Below are 16,074 nucleotides of genomic sequence, written 5' to 3'. Positions count from 1 at the left end.
CATATTTTATGTTGAAACAAGCTATTTCTTTTTCCTCTTATTTTGAAAATGGCAGTGAGATGAATTTAGTTGAGATTTCTGGATGCTGTGAAGTATCTCCGAGTTGTTTTTAGCTGAAAAAGTTGATGGGGAAAATCAGCAGAGAAGTGATTTCTGGTCTCCTTGACCCTAAATTGCTGCTCAATATTTAAAAGCCTAAAAAATAATGCAGGAAATCAACTAGGCCTCTGACTCAGAATAGATTACTTTAAATGTCAAAGACACTCCTGTCTCAGTCAGTGCAATGGCCTTATCTGTACTATAAGCAGTGGTGAGAATTGGCAATGAGGAGAAGATTGAGTGGCACAATAACACCTGAGTGAACACATTATCAAGTTGATAATTAAAGCAACAACAGAGACAAACACAGAATTTGTTGATTTCATCTTCTCCTTTTTCCTTTGTCATCAGGGGCCATCAGCATGAAACAAATGGGCTTTTTTACTTAGACAACAAGTGTTTCCTGCATAAATGTCTTGTGCCGGTAGAATTTTATCGATGTGTTCTCACTTGTTCAAAGCAAACTCGCAATGCTGCAAATCAATTTCCTTTCAACATTTCAATGGCTTTCCCTGCCTTTGAAGACAGGCATCCATAATGAATGCCGTAAATTTTCATCCCAATTAGAGTGTTTATCTCAGCTTAGTTCACCTATAGTGCTGCCTTTGCCTCTTGTGGGGGCAATGAATTTTCATGAAGGACAAACAGTGTATTTCAGATAAAAACAGCTTATCTAGCACTGGGATTTAAAGCTTTGGAGCTGGAATTAATTTCTCCAATTTGTTTGTGTTGTCTTAACAGCCAATGTGGCACTGGGTCACCGTGGAGCGGCGGGAGGGAGAAGACACTGGGTGGAGTTAGCGGCAGGAGAATAGAGGGAAAGAGAGGGCACTGTAATTCATGTTTATACAAGAAGAGGTCCACGGAGCTTTCATCTGGAAAATGGATTGTACGGAGAACATCATATCACAGCAGCCCACACCCCCTTGGTACTGTAGCAACTGTCAGAGAGGAACACGGGTAGCAGCTGAAAGAAAACATGGCAAGGTTGCTACGCAGGTCAATCAACACTGCTTTCAAGTGATGCCTACATATAAATTAATTCCCCATTATGGAGTGTTTAAGGTATTATTGTATGTGTAGATACAGTGCAGCTGTGATATATTGAGCAATGCTGTTGTGCAGCAAAGGATGTGAGGGAACAGTTTCAACCTTACAACCTTCATATAAGCCAGAAAAATTCAACACGATTAAGTGGAAAGTAGGGATGGCAGGCTAGTTTTGTGGAATAGGAGGGGGTTTGTTATTCTAGCGGTGCAGTATTTTGTATGCCAAGGAGCCTGTGCATTAGCAGTGAGCCTGTGGGATGAGGCTGCTTCCCCTGACACTACCAACCTACCGCTCAAGTTCAGGGAACCCTCGGCTTTGACATGCAACATTTAAATGAAGTCATTAAAATTTAAACCGTCACGGTTCCGGGGACAATCATCCCTGACATCCGCTTGGCATGTGACAAGTTAATGGAACATAAACACGGTAGCTGTTAAAGCGATGTGAAACTTGTTTTTCACCGGCTTTTCACACCAACAGATGAGAAACCTGTTGTTGATGCCTCCCACTATTATGTCGTCCGGTAGCGACGGCTAAATGTTGAAAATGTAATTGAACATGAATCTACATTTATTGATCAAATACTAAGCTGTTTTTTTGGCTAGAGGTTCCTTTTAACCCAGTATAGCAGACATCCCTCTTGACAGTGTAATGTCTAACTGCCACCCTCCTGTATTTGATAAAAGCTTCTGTGGTGGTAAAAGTATCACACGTGCTTAGGAATAAATGAACCATGCTGCTATTTCGCCTGTGTTCTCTTTAACACGTGGAGCAGGACAGATAAATCACAGTGTGCTACGTCGGGATGAGCAGGAGCATATTGAGGAAGGTCTTTATCTTGGCTGCATACACATTTTAAGACTGCAGTGATCTCGGGGAAATAGTGACAGAAAAACACTTAACTGCAGACGGATCGTATTCAGTTGTTCACATTGACGTTGCCTGTATTTGTGTTGTTAATTAAAGGCCTGAATCAAAAGCGGTGGAATGTGTTTGCTCATAGATTCACCCCATGACAGGCTTTTTGAAGCCTTCATTTCATCAAATTAGAGACAATTTTCCCTTTCAAACTGAATGACTGATGGATGACGGCTGTAGTTTTGACATGTGGTGACTTGAACATAAGTTATGAACATAAGCAAATATTTTGACTCTGTAATTCTTGTATGCTTTGCAAATTGACCTGTATTTTCAAGTCATGGTGAGACTTAACGACTTATTGATGTGCCTGAAAAATATGATGCGCTGATAGAGAGGGGTACTGTTTTGGAGAGCTGCTGAGGCTTTGATAATCAACTCTGTGGCCTCCCTGTGCGGTTTGTAACCATTAGTGAGTTTCTCAGAGGGAGTTTAGGGCTTTGGGGTTAGAGGCAGCCCGGCCTGACAGATATCCCCTCTCATTTGAAACAGAAGAGAGCCCGAGGGCCAGAGGAGCAACTTGCCACAGATCACAGGACGGTCTAATTGTTTCTGTCGATCGAGAACCAAATGTCTCATCACTCTGTTACAAGGGATTAAAGTGCGGGGAAATTCACTGTATCAGCTGCAATCAAAATCTGTAACAGCTGCTACAGTGGCACAAGTAAAAACAAGATGCATGCCAAGGTACATGAAAAGCTGAGACATGGCTTCCACCTTAAACTTTATTAGTCGGTTCCATTATAGTTTAGCAAAGCAAACATTTAAGTATGAAGGCATCATTTCATAGAACTGTAATTCATTTGATCTTTAGTATGGCACCACTGAAAAGAAATCATGAATCATAACAACATTTGAAAGAAATCCAAACCATTTTTGCTAATAAATCAACCCAAAACCCAATAATTATCAACAACAGGTATTAGCCATTACAGGATGTACTTAAAATTACAAATCATCTGCAAGCGATACACAACCTAAAATTTGCACTTGGACCACCTCCTTCATGATTGTGACGTCTGATATGAAATAAGGCAGATTCTTCTGATACAATTATAGACAATCTGGTAAAGAGACAAGCGAAAGCGAGAGGACTGTAATTCCTGTTCATGTTGGTGAAGTTCAAAGCAATTCAGGCATGCACTGGAAACAACAAAGAAAAAGAACCAAAAGAGCTAATCGATTTCATAAAGACACTCACATCCTCTAAAGTCTGCGTGGGTGTTGACGAGCGGTTTCCCGGCAAAACGAGTTAAGCTGCGGTTACGGCGGCTGTGGAAATCAGACGCGATTGGCAATGTTCGCAGAGGAAGGGCCGGGGAGTGGCACATCGCCGCCTCAGAGACCTTGGTCTGTGTCGGTGTCAAGGTATCGGCTGATTTGACTAAACAATGGAGCTAGCGCTGCAGCAATGTGTGAGAGTACATGGCAGGTGTCAGTGTGTTGCACTCCAAAGAGGCTTACAAATGCAGGGTGTTGTCAGGTGTCCCACTGTTGAATGTCATCGTGACTGTCACGTCTGGGTGTGAGTGGTAATGTTCTTAGAGAAAAAAAATAAAGGATGGTTGATGTTAAGCATCACCCAGCCTGTAGTGTCAGCGTCTGGGAGCTGTGGCTGTTGTCCTCTGACAGCTTCGCCATGCTTTCACAGCGGGTATAGATCAAATAAATAAGACTTGAATCTGGTTTATCTCATCTCACGCAGCTGGCAATATGGTGTATGACTCTAACACACAGTGAGGTATGGCTCATCTTTTTCTGGTTGATATGTTCAAGTCCTATAGTAAAGGTTTTATACATACATACATACACATACATACGTACATACTTGAGGGATGAGAAGTTTCATGACAAATTTTTATAACAAAGAGGCAAAAAAAAAGGTTAAATAAACTTGGGAATGTGAGTATCTTGTGAATAACTGGTTCTCCTGGGCCAGTGTCAGAGCCCATACTACCACAGGCTAGTCTGATACCGGTGCAGTTGGCCTTCACACAGTTTGCTGGCTGTCAGATGAGGTTGATTGTCCTTCCCTCAGCCGGTCATTCTTTCTTCTCAACCGTTTCTGGATGGGGAAACAAGTGTGGTTGAGTGACAATACAGATTTAGAGAGATTTGAGAGGCTAAATTATTACGCCCCCACTCCTGTACCCTGTTGACATTTAATGCTGTGTGCTCACCTCATAAGCATTGAATTTCAAGTGTTTATTACTGCTCATCAAATATCACTCTGATTTTCACTAGGATAGATGACTGTGAAACTAAGAGATCACTGGGCGCTTTCACAAAGAAAACTTGGTGTGCACTTGTACGAGTGATAAAATAAGACGTCAGCCTTGTTCAGAGAAAGATTGCCCATCGTCATCTTGTTCTCTTACTGTAATGTGGTTGGTTTTAACTGTACAGTATGTGCCACCCAGTTCCCTTATACAACAACCCTGATCCGCACTGTTGTTCGACAACATGTTTTTCCTTCTCTGGCACTTTGTCTGGCATTGTTTAAGCTCTATTCTTTTCTACACCAACCCGTTTGTATCTGCCAAGTTGTTTCATGTGCTGCTAGCCTGTCCTATTTATTCAACCCTGACAATCTGTTCACAACAGTTGCTTAATTATTTTTTCCTGGAATGTACCTCTCTACATTAACTACATCCACTTCAAGGAGGCGTTCGACAGTGTACACCCTATGGAAGATCTTACTGTCTTATGGAGTCCCTCCCAAGATGATCACATTAAAAGGGAAGTTCTGTGAACGTTTTGAGTGCAGCATCATCCTCAACAACACGCTCTCTGAGTGGTTCCTTGTAATGTTTGGTGTAAGACAAGGCAGCATTCCATCCCCCTTCCTCTTCCTGATTAAAATCAACTGGAGCATGTGCCAGACAAACACAGAGGCATCCAATGGACCCCTTTTTCCCAACTTCAAGGCCTCAACAGAAGCACCACCGAAGCCCAAGTGAAGTGCATTAATGCCACCTTGTCTGCACCAATCACCATAAGTGCTGAACCGCTTGAAGTTATTGAGGACTTTGTGTACTTGGGAAGCCTGTTCAGACAAGATAATGGAGCATAAAAAGACATCAAGTGAAGACTGGGGAAAGTGCGTGGTGCCTATAAAGGGCAACTCCACAACATCTGTAAGTCGAACAAGTATAGCCTCAGGACCAAGATACGACCATACAACACACTGGTCAAATCTGTCCTAATGTAAGGCTCAGAGTGCTGGTGAGTCACTAAAGGGGAGATGAACAAGATTGATGCTTTACACAGTGGTTGCTTCAAGATCTGCCGCATATTCTCGTCAAGCAAGATCACAAATGTAGAACTCTACAGAAAAGTAATCCCTGAAATCAAGTGCCGTTGCTTAAGATGGCTTGGACACGTCCTCAGAATGAGTTCTGACCACAGCCCTACAGTTGTACGTAAATGGACACAACCTGGCAAAAAGAAACCTGGCCGACCTAAAATCACATGGTGCAGACTGAGCTGCCAAAGATTAAGATTTCCAGGGGCGAAGCTAAACACGCTGCCAAAGACAGAACGAGGTTGAGAGCTATTGTAGATGCCTCATGCCCCGAATGGGGCGAAGAGCCTAAACAAACAAACAACAACAAGCTCCCTTATGCACCGTGCCACCCTGATCCGCACGGTTGTTCGACAACGTGCTTTTCCTTCTCTGGCACTTTGTCTGGCATTGTTTAAGCTCTCTCCTTTTCTACACCAACCTGTTTGTATCTGCCAAGTTGTTTCATATGCTGCTAGCCTGTCCTATTTATTCAACCCCGACAATCTGTTCACAACAGTTGCTTAATGAATTTTTTCTACCTGGAAACTGCACAAATCCGAATCCCACTCTTTGGCCCAACAACTCTATAGAGCCACACACAGAACAAACAGAGACATAGCACTCTCTACAGATGCCTACATTCAAATTACGTGCCATCATATTAGCCCAAGTCTCGATGGAGACCTGAAAATAACAACATTGTGGTATCCTTATCAAATATGATTTATCGGCATGATTATTGCCCCTGCAGTCTGTGTCGCCAGCACGTTAAAATAATATGCGTTGCACACTTGATTTATTAAATGTCTGATTGTTGAGTTTGTGGGTAATTCATCACACTCAATCTCCAAAGACATGCTGACACGTTTATACCAAAATATCAGGGTCATTGCTGCGCACCTGAGACGGGAAGAGAGGATTTACAAATGCATTTGGCCCTGGAGGAGCACGCACAAACTGCCTGCCTGCCGCCTGCCCCTACAGAGAGAGGGAGATGGAGACAGACGGGGAGGAGTGGATGGGGTTTGGGAAGAGGGAGACAGGGAGGGTGAAACTGAATACCAGCGGGTCTCAGCCCACTCCGCTGCGCAACGCCGAGGATTCTCTAGCTGGAGTGAATTTTAATTCGGCAGCTGTGGCCACTAATAAGAATCTGCTGATAAACAGAGATGTGTGTGGACGAGTGTGCGCCAGCGAGCGAGTGTGAATGCCCCCGCTGCCCCCCCTTACCTTTGGACTGGATGCTGTCAGTTGGAATTGAATCAGATTCTTGTGAGCTCTCGACCTGATCTTTCATCTCCGCTAGACAAGAGAAAGGAGTGAGAAGAGACGACAGGAGAGAATATGAGAAGAGCAGATGACAATCAAGCGCTCTACAGTATGTGATGCTGTGGGAAAATTTTGGGGAAATCCAAACTGAGGGCTGTTGCCCCTCATCAGTTGCAGACAAGTATCAATTTACAATCTCTCTTCCCTGCCAATCTTGTGAATCGAGTTGAGAGTCTGTTTATAGTTAGGATGTAAGCTAACAAGGAAGATTGGAAGCCAGGATTTACTGAATTCTACTGGATTTACTGAAAGTGTCTCCATATCTAATAATAGTGTTAGTGTATCTCAACAGGAATCAGGATTACAGCAGAGATCTCTTGGTACTCTGGGCTGACGCTGGCTGGAGCCGCCTACCACTGAAATTCAAGGGCATTTGACAAATGATCATAGCACTGATGTGTTGTTTTACATCAGTGCTATGTAGGCAGGTACGTCGACAGAAATATCCACCGGTGTGCAGCAGAAGCAGAAAGCAAGTTGGTGGAAGGAATGTGGAGTGGAGGATTTTCTGTTCAGCAGCAGGATTTTAGATGTGTTTCTTGAGCCTTTGGCCTCTGCTGATGCGTCACAATGTCTAGATTGGATAGTTAATGAGGAAAAACATGATCTTAACTTACCTCCATTGCTGGTGCCAGTCTCAGTCTCAGAGACATCTGTAATGTGAAACATATATAGATTTAGATGTTACTCATCTTGAATGTCAATACTTGCTGGCAGATGCTGGTGGGAGTCATGAGGATTGATAAAAGGCTTAGGTATTGGTGTAGGTATTGGAAGTTGTAATGATTATTCATTTGTGCATGGGATATTCTGTTCTTTTTTCACATTTTTCTCTGGTTCTTTGCTTCAGGTAAAAGAGCTGAATGTTGAGAAGAGACTGGGTATTATCAGCATAGTACTCTTGGTAGTTTTCATCAAATTACTGTCAGTTCAAAAACAAAAACAAACCACAAGAACAACAACAATAATGTAGAACATCCCCTAAGCCGGTCCAGGAAATCAAAAACAACTTCATACTCCTAGCCTCACATTTTCATATATTTCAAGCTGCGGATGGTACTTAAGAGCATCAAAGTTTCTCATGCCTGGAAATTCAATGCCTTCCTAAAGAGTAATACATCAAAAAGGAACAAAACAAATGCAAGAAGGGAGAGAGATGCATGCAAAATTAATTACAGACTGCCGTCGGTCTAAGGCAGCATGAGACCCCCCCACCCCCGATCCTCCCCCCCTTCTATCCTCCCTTTTACCTCTGTAGTCACACAACTCCTTCTTCCTCACTCCCTGAGCAAACCTCGCCGCTTCCCCCTTCACAACAATAATCTTCCAAACAAAGCACACCATAAAAATAACTAGTCTCCCCAGGCGGTCCAGTGATGATGTAAACAAATACAACATGTATGGTTTCCATGTTCTGTATATGTATAGCAACAAGTCCGTGCTGAAAGACCAAGTCATTTTATGCCACGGTTGTAGCGGCAGCTTTGGATATACTGTCCCTGCCCAATTGCAGGGAGTAAGACATCTCAATCATTAGATACCACCTTGACTCCTATAGCAAGCTCAAACTGTGGGGTGTTTGGGAGAGGACATGCATTACAATTCGTCTCCAACATAAAACTGTTTTCATCTGCTGCAGCTTTTTGGAATGGGTTCTCTCTGTGCGACACCACCAGGGCCCGGGCTAACGACAGGCAGGGCAAGACGAAGCAACCGCTCTATTTCACCATCGTCTTGTCTTGCGCTCAGACATGGAACCAACCAGGGGGAAAAAATAACATTATGTGCAACACCAGTTGATGTCTTCCGCATTATTATACATTAATCAAAGAAGCAGATTTGCCACCAGATTCAAATCTTTGTTTTGTGTCATGGAATAAATTGACAGGGCACATGTACAGACGTATGTATGAAAAGCGGGATTATGCCGTGTTTCATGCCATTATATATCATGCATGCACATGGAATTACATGTCATGCATTAACATGCTTCCACATAACCATGTCATAGACATTAAAGCTGATAGTAGGACATGTGGAATGTGCGTAATGTTGTGGCTTGTATTGGAACAGAGCCTCCTTCATGTCTGCCTTTTAAATGAGCTAGCATGGCATGCCCCTGTGTAGCAGCAGGAGCTCATTGAAGCACTGGCCTCATTCCAGATGCTCCTTTCTCTCTCTCCGTCTCTCTCTCTCCATCTCTGTCTCACTCTCTCGCTCTCTCTCTCCTTTTTCTTTCTCTCTGCCCCATTCCATCTCTCGCTCAGGTAATAACATCACGGTCTGGGCGCTAGGGTAGCATCCTCTTCTCCTAATATCCAGCACTGATCAAAACAAAGCAAAAAGCTCAGAATTTCAATTGTGGCCCCTGCCTGCCTGCCTGCCTGCCTGCAGCTCCCAGGGAACGGCAGCGTTGGGCTGTCTCCCTCTCTAATTTGACTCCTGTGTGCTGACAGTAGAAGGGCTATCATTTAGGGGAGGGTGTGAGTGTGGTGGGTACAAACACATAAACAAGATGGGGGGAGAGAGAAAAACGGGCCTCTGTCAAGGTTCTGGCGAAGGAGAGGCAGAGTCCACAGAGAGCTGATAAGGAAAAGAGGAGAAAAACAGTAGACCGAATTGACTCCCTCAGCAGGAATCTAGACAGCTTACACCAGTGGTTCTCAAAGTCGGCCCAAGGACCCCCAGGGGACCTTGATGGTGTCTCGGGGGATCACCCTCCATATTGGTATGTAATGTTCCAGTTAGCGCAGTGAGAGAAGTTATACATTTGTCATTTAGGCAGTCCTCACAAAAATGGCAGAAAATATTTAGGGATTCTCACCATAAAAGATTTGAGTTCCCCTGGCTTACACTAAAACATTGCGATGTTACACTTAGCAAGGATAATTAACTATACTGGTAATGAATCTGAAAAATTAGTAGCTGATCTAAATTTTTTTCCACATATTATAACTGTACATCTGTGTTTTAATCTTTTCCTTATCTGTGGTTATGATATTTCAGTAAAGACTGAACGAGTGAACAGAATTAAGCAGGAGATGATAAACTTTTAATACATTTGCTAAACTTTGCTAAATTGAAGTTTTGCTGTTTTTACTTCTTGTGCTGTTGGAAGCCAGTGATGGGCAGAGTGGGCTCTTTGTGTAGGCAGTATTCTCTAGTCACCTCAGCCTTTCAGAAGTTCAGTGAAAACATCCTGGAGACAAAACCCATCAGTAACTCAGGGGGGAGTGCGCGAATATGCATGTGTTTTTCTGTGTGTGTGTGTGTGTTTGTTTGTGTGTGCACACATCTGCACACGTAAGAGAAGAGGGAGGAAGGAAGAGAGTTGGGCATAAGTCTTCCTCATATGCAGACAAGCAGAAAATTACACCCCCCACCTTCTATTCATTTATTAGACAAGAGGTAGTTAGCGTTTTGTTGGTCAGCATTAACATACTGCGCCACAATATTGAACCAGGTTAGAAAAACACTGTACTTGAAATCAAAAACAATGGCAGGGTCAGATTTTGTTATGGTATACTGTAAGTGAGACACATTCGATCGGCTGTGGCTTTTCTGCTATAGTTATTCTCATCTTCCCTCCTGACTAAAGGCAGCATTTGTCGTCATCTGCAGCAGTCATGCTTCCAGACGCCTTTTTAATGTTCTTGTCAGTCCAGCGCATAGCCAGCCCATAGGGGAGGCAGTCTCTGTGGGTCACCCGCACAGCAGCATGGGAACTGTCTCTGCTTAATGTTCCAGACAGGAGCCTTGGGCAGAACAGGAGGATCCTTTTGTCCCGCGACCACCTCTCAGCACCAGGACGTCTCTCTGCCTTTTATTCTACTTCTCTTTCTAGAGGAGTGGTGGAATAAAAATCGATAGAGGTGTAGAAGTGTGGAAAGAGTGGAAGTGTCTGTGCCCTACAGTGTCAGTACCCCAGGAGAATTTCTTCTGCTCATTTGATCCCCAAACCGTGGCCTGGTGGGCTGGTCTGAACATCCCTGGCTCTGCTGTGTCTGAGCCACAGGTCCCGAGGCTTTGATCCCAGCCAGCTCACACAGGTGTCCAGCTGCTCCCACTCCAACAATGGACCAGATCTATCTCAACCTCTCTGTCTGGGGTTACTTGAGTTAGTTAAAGCACAGACACCCTGCTTTCACTTGGTATTAGTTGCTCAGTGGAGGCTCAGAATTGACCCACTAAATTATGTCTGCAGTAAATGCATCACAATTTGAAAACATCTGTTGACTCAGGCTGCTGGAAATCTCTTTCAATGATTGCATAAACTATTTATTCTTGCTTGAGTTGATCAAATATCTGGTAAAAGTCTTCGGTTCGTGCTGCTTTTATGAATCAGTCGGGGGCTGGGGGGGCTTGGGCGCTGCTTGCTCAATAGCACTTCATCTTGAGAGAATAAGATAAGAAAACAATGTCAGGGTCAGTACCAGTATCTATAGAGAAGCTCCGCTCCTTTCAGCGGACGAGAGCGGAATTCATTTTAGAATGCAAACTGGGTGGTCTTAAGCCTGATCTTCATGTGGGCCATGTATATTAAACAAGTATCAAAGAGCCCCTCATTGAACTTTGCATGGACTAATAGCCTTGGGCCTGATATTCCTACTACACAGATAATTACAGACATCTCTCTGCTCAAGCAAAACAAGAGCGGGAGGACCTCAACAAGTGCCTGACCAAAAGAACTAATGAGCTGGTAAATGTGGAAAGCAGCCCATTTTCATATGTTAATGTTAAAGTTTGTAGTGCGGGGCTGTGGAAATGGCTTAGCTGTATGAGCTGCCACACTCAAAATGGGGAAAAAAGGGTTTTGTGAGAGGAGTGGGGGGTGTGGGGGGGCAGCATTTGATAGCAGCCAGAGTTTTCATTGCTGTGAGATGGTACACTGTCTCACAATCTAAGCCAATTAAAGAGCACTGAGCTGTGACCTGCGGGCTATAGAGACGAAAACAAGCCTGCTCAGTAAACGCTGTGACCACCTCTCTCCACCGCTTGCCTTGTGAAAAGCCAAGAGCCTTCATCAATATTCCGCCTTTCTTCTCCAGAAGAAAAGAGTGAGGGGTTGCGGACACTAAGTGGCATTGTGCTCCCCTGCGGGTTTGGGTAACCTTGCAGCGGCGGCTGCGGTAGGGGCGGCACCGAGCTGGGCCGGGGTCCTCTACACCGACTGAAAAGGCCCAAGCTCATTACACAGGCCTGGGACATGCTTGACAAGATGAGAAAACACAAAGTAGTCTGAATGACTGAAAAGAGAACAGGGCACCATCTGCTCTGGGGTTAAGCCACGACACAGAGAAAGTGACGATGATTAGAGGGGTAGACAGGGAGAGAGACAGCGAGAGAAAAAGAGAGGGCACAGTTCACAAGTTGCAAAATATGAAGGGAAAAATGACCATTGGCAAAGGTTTGGTACAACACAGACAGCGATGAGAGGGATAACAGGGCCAGTAAAAAATGTGTCTCCATTGGCACTCTCTCTCACTCTTGATCTTTCTTTTTAGTCTTCCTCTATTCCCCACTTTGTCCAAACTACTCTGCGAGAGCCACAGTGATCTGTCAGAAGACAAAAAGAAAAAAAACCCCCAGAAGAGTGAGAGCACTGAGATGAAAGGAGTAAGTGAATAACTGATTAAGTGAAGAACAGAGAGGGAGACAACACAAAAATAGACATGGAAGGGGAAAATGCAAAAGAGGCCTCCCCCTGTGTGACCTACATACCTGCTAAACCTGCTGTCAGCGGTGGCCTGCTCCTCTCTCATCACTTAGTGAATTACTTTACATAATCTTTAGGCCCTCCCTGTGCTGTTAGTGGGCCTACTGTGGGAAGCTGCCTGCTGCTGCTTTCTTCGATACCTATTGTGGTTAAAATATCAAGGCACAGACGGACAGTCTTCCAGGCAAATTTGACCTTAGGTGAAGTGGCTAACCCCCGCGCCGCATTAAAATGGGACACACAGCAGCTGAGTAACTTGTAGGTGCAGCACGTTTATCAGCACGTTTAAACGCAGCGCGTTTGCGTGTCTCCAAGGATGCCGCTCAACCCCGCTGACTGATCTGCAGTTATGATGCGATGCCTCTCCCGTTCAGCTCAAGGTTTTCCACAGGAGATCATGGATTGGAATGGTCAATATGATCGAAGCGCTCGTCTAGACTGCAATGAAAAAGAGAAGCGCTGGCAGAGCAGCTGTCTATCATTTGAAAGGTCAGTGAAAGAGCAGTGTGATCAGTACAAATACAGTTCAGTAGATCTGCAGGTATCAAATGTGTGTTAGCAGTGTAGGTTAGGACTGATAGAGATACAACTGCAGAAAGCCAGGATGAAAATCTTAGCAACAACATATTACTATCGTCCCATGCTCCCCACTCTCACTATACCTGCTGCTGAATATGTTGTGTATTTCCTTTTCTCTACTGGTCTTTCCCTGTGCATTAATAGACTGGTTAGACTGATAATTTAACTGTAAATATTGTTAACATGTGAATGTGATGTTTTGCGTGATGGACACTGTTCTCTGTGCTGGCCTTAGTATTGTATCGCATCGTATCGTTCTGTATCGTATCATATCGTATCGTATTATACCATATTGTATCGTATTATATTGTATTGTAAGGTAACATAACGTAAGGTGATGTAACGTATCGCAACGTATCGCATGATATTGCATCATATTGCATCGTACCCGGGGATTCCTCTGTGATTTTCGAGTGAACTTAAAGAAGAGAGAAAGGAAAGAGGTAAAAATTTGAAAGATGCTAACATGACGTAAGCGTACTATGACATTTAAAATCCAAAGGCTAGGGATAGACGAGGACTTCTAAGGACTTTAAACCCAACTGTCATATCTGAGTCTGAAAGACCATTTTTGTTAGTACCTCGCTTGGGTTTATTTCTGTTACTAGCTGTAGCAGCGCGACCATCATATCTTCCTCACTGCCTCCAGGAGACAGGCAACCCATACAGAGATCACTCATCATTCAAAGTGTGTGTGTCTGTGTGTGTGTATGTTTAACGGTGTGTGTGTTTAAGGGTGTGTGTGAGGGAGCCTAAAATGTGTTCCAGACTTTTCAAACATAGGTCTGTCGCATCTCCGCAGGCTGACAAATCACATCTCTGCTCAGAGTTGATTCATTTGCCATTTTTGTGAGCCAATAAGAGGGGAGGAGACAGGATAAAAGAGCTGATCAAAAGAGGAGCTTCAAAGCAGCAAAGAAAAAGTGTGTCCCTTGTAGCCTATTAGATGAGGCCCTCTCTCTTTGAAGCAGGCTTCTGGGCCATAGGTGACCAACATAATGGACATTGTACACAATGGTGGTCTATTCTCCAACTCCAGCCAAATGACCAGAATCCTGTGTTTCTCATCAATAAGAAGACTGTACAAAATGAAGGAGGGTGCTGCGGTGCGGAGGGATAATGGGGAAGAATCTAACTTGCTCCAACTGCAAGGGATCAACAGAGAGTATGTGTACGCATACAAATGTCAGTATTTTGAAGTGCAGAACTTGACAGACTTTTTTGTTCCATCATATTTATTTCAGTGCAGAGGCCATTTTTTTTAATTTCTGAGATCAACCCAGAAACAGGGTGCTGTTTGATAACCAGTGACCTAAGATTACAGGTCAGTAAGATTACAGCAAGTCAAGGCAAGGAGCCAAATGGAGTTTAACAGAGAGTAACATAGCCAAATGGAAGTCAACAATAAATGCTGTATTAACATGGATAAAGATAGGTCTGTGGGTAGTCTCCTTATGGCACTCACCCACAATGCCCCAGCAGGGCTGTGATTGGTGTAGTTGCTGTTCCTTGATTTTCACAGTCAGTGTAAAGAGCTGTAAAACACAGACATAGCCTAATGTCTACAGCCACTGGCAGCTGGCTCCCTGGGGAGCCACTCAGCGGTATAGTATATAATGTTATGCCAACTGTTAATTGTGTGCTGACAACTCTTAGCCACAGGAAAGAGCCACACTCTCCAAAATTACATTTACATCACCAGTGTCCCATTGTTCACAAAAGACCAAGACAAAAGGGCACAAAACAACCAATTAAGGAAAGCCCCAAATCCCTTTTGCTATTGCTGGAGAAGGAACATGAATGCATAACACACTTCAGCAGAAACAAGTTCTGAGAAGAATGTACCAGTGCATTTTGGGACAAATTATTCAACCTTTAAAAAAAAAAAGAGGGGAAAAATAAATAAAAATACTTGTCCTTTGATTTGGAATGGATTACTTAAATGTTCCACTCTCTCTACTTGCTGCTTTAACATAAAAGAGAGACCACATAGGGCCGAGCCAAGTTGCTGTGATAGTTTTCTGTGTACCTTCACATTGCCGTGGGCATGTCTGCTGAGTTTCAGAAGAGCCATTTATGTTGGCTTGTTGTTCTGTGACACTCAAGCCGTACCACTGGGGGAGCAAAATGCATAAAAATCAATAACATCCCCCAAATAAAACAGCAAACAAGAGAATAAAACTAATCCTCTTGACAGTTGTTAAAACAGGATTCGATGCTCCTCCATTTCTGATGCATTTTTTTTTTTTTATTATTGGTGGTTCTTACAAGGGAGAGAGGGAGGTACATGACAAGCTTGTGGTTTTCTGGCACCATATGGCACTTGTGAGTGCAGCTGAGTTTTCTCTGCCGACTGTGGCAGAGGCACAGTGCTAAATAAAGCAGCCACCGCCATCAATACTTAACACATCATGGCCACCAAGGAAAAACACATTTGGAGATATAAACTTATGAGATCAACACAATCAAGTATATAGACAAAAGAAAACTTGTGTGGATAACGAGGATGAATTTGAGTGTACTTGTGTCATGGTGATGTTTTTAAAAACAAAACACTTGTAAGGAGAGAAAAGGAAAAAGAGAAAAAGCAAGTGAAAGAGGAACATTGGGCATGCCAGCTGCGGCAGCCTCTGTGCCGGTGTAATGGTGCCTTCTCTCTCTGCTGTGGTGAGATTGAGATTGCTGTGATGGCCCGCTGTGTCTATCTGTCTCTCCCTCCTCTTCCTCTCCATCTCCCCTGCAGGGTCCATCCCGCCTGAGTTTAGTATGCCATTACAGCCTATCCCCCGCCTGCCCCTCTGGCCCGCTCCCAGCCACGCTCAGGTAGAGGCCAATACTCTGAAGTATCCTCTGCAGCATCCTCCCATAGACAAGGAGCAGCTCTCATCCCGCAGTCGGCCTCCAGCCTCCAGCCGAGGCCGGCTTTCTCAAGGGAAGGAAAATAGAAGGAACATTGATATATTGAAGATTCAGGCGCCCTCGACAGCTGGGCAACAATTGCAAGGTTGTTTACTTTTTATATTCTGCTGCATATTGAGAGCAAAATTAAGGGAGCAGCATTACGTTTTGCCCACATCTGAAAAAAAAAAAAGATAAA

At 43.9% G+C, this 16,074-nt stretch overlaps 1 protein-coding gene across 1 annotated transcript in view; it reads right to left on the bottom strand.

The window, feature by feature from the left end:
• Positions 1-2,755: 2,755 nt before the first annotated feature.
• LOC139640899 (ADP-ribose glycohydrolase MACROD2-like) overlaps positions 2,756-16,074 on the bottom strand; it is a 121,825-nt gene continuing 108,506 nt past the window's right edge. The window contains exons 11-13 of the mRNA XM_071515090.1: positions 7,300-7,335; positions 6,584-6,655; positions 2,756-4,132 (exon numbers count right to left, since the gene is read on the bottom strand). Of these exons, the coding sequence (XP_071371191.1) occupies positions 4,110-4,132; positions 6,584-6,655; positions 7,300-7,335 (131 nt within the window). The 3' untranslated portion in view covers positions 2,756-4,109. The remainder of the gene's footprint in view (positions 4,133-6,583; positions 6,656-7,299; positions 7,336-16,074) is intronic.

This window comes from Centroberyx affinis, unplaced genomic scaffold, assembly GCF_046629955.1.
Source record: "Centroberyx affinis isolate AG114_WGS23_722 - 3 ecotype Tasmania unplaced genomic scaffold, CSIRO-AGI_Caff_v1 ptg000304l_1, whole genome shotgun sequence".
Classification (NCBI taxonomy): domain Eukaryota; kingdom Metazoa; phylum Chordata; class Actinopteri; order Beryciformes; family Berycidae; genus Centroberyx; species Centroberyx affinis.
Note: the sequence above shows the minus strand (reverse complement) of the source record. Positions and strands in the feature narration are given on the sequence as shown.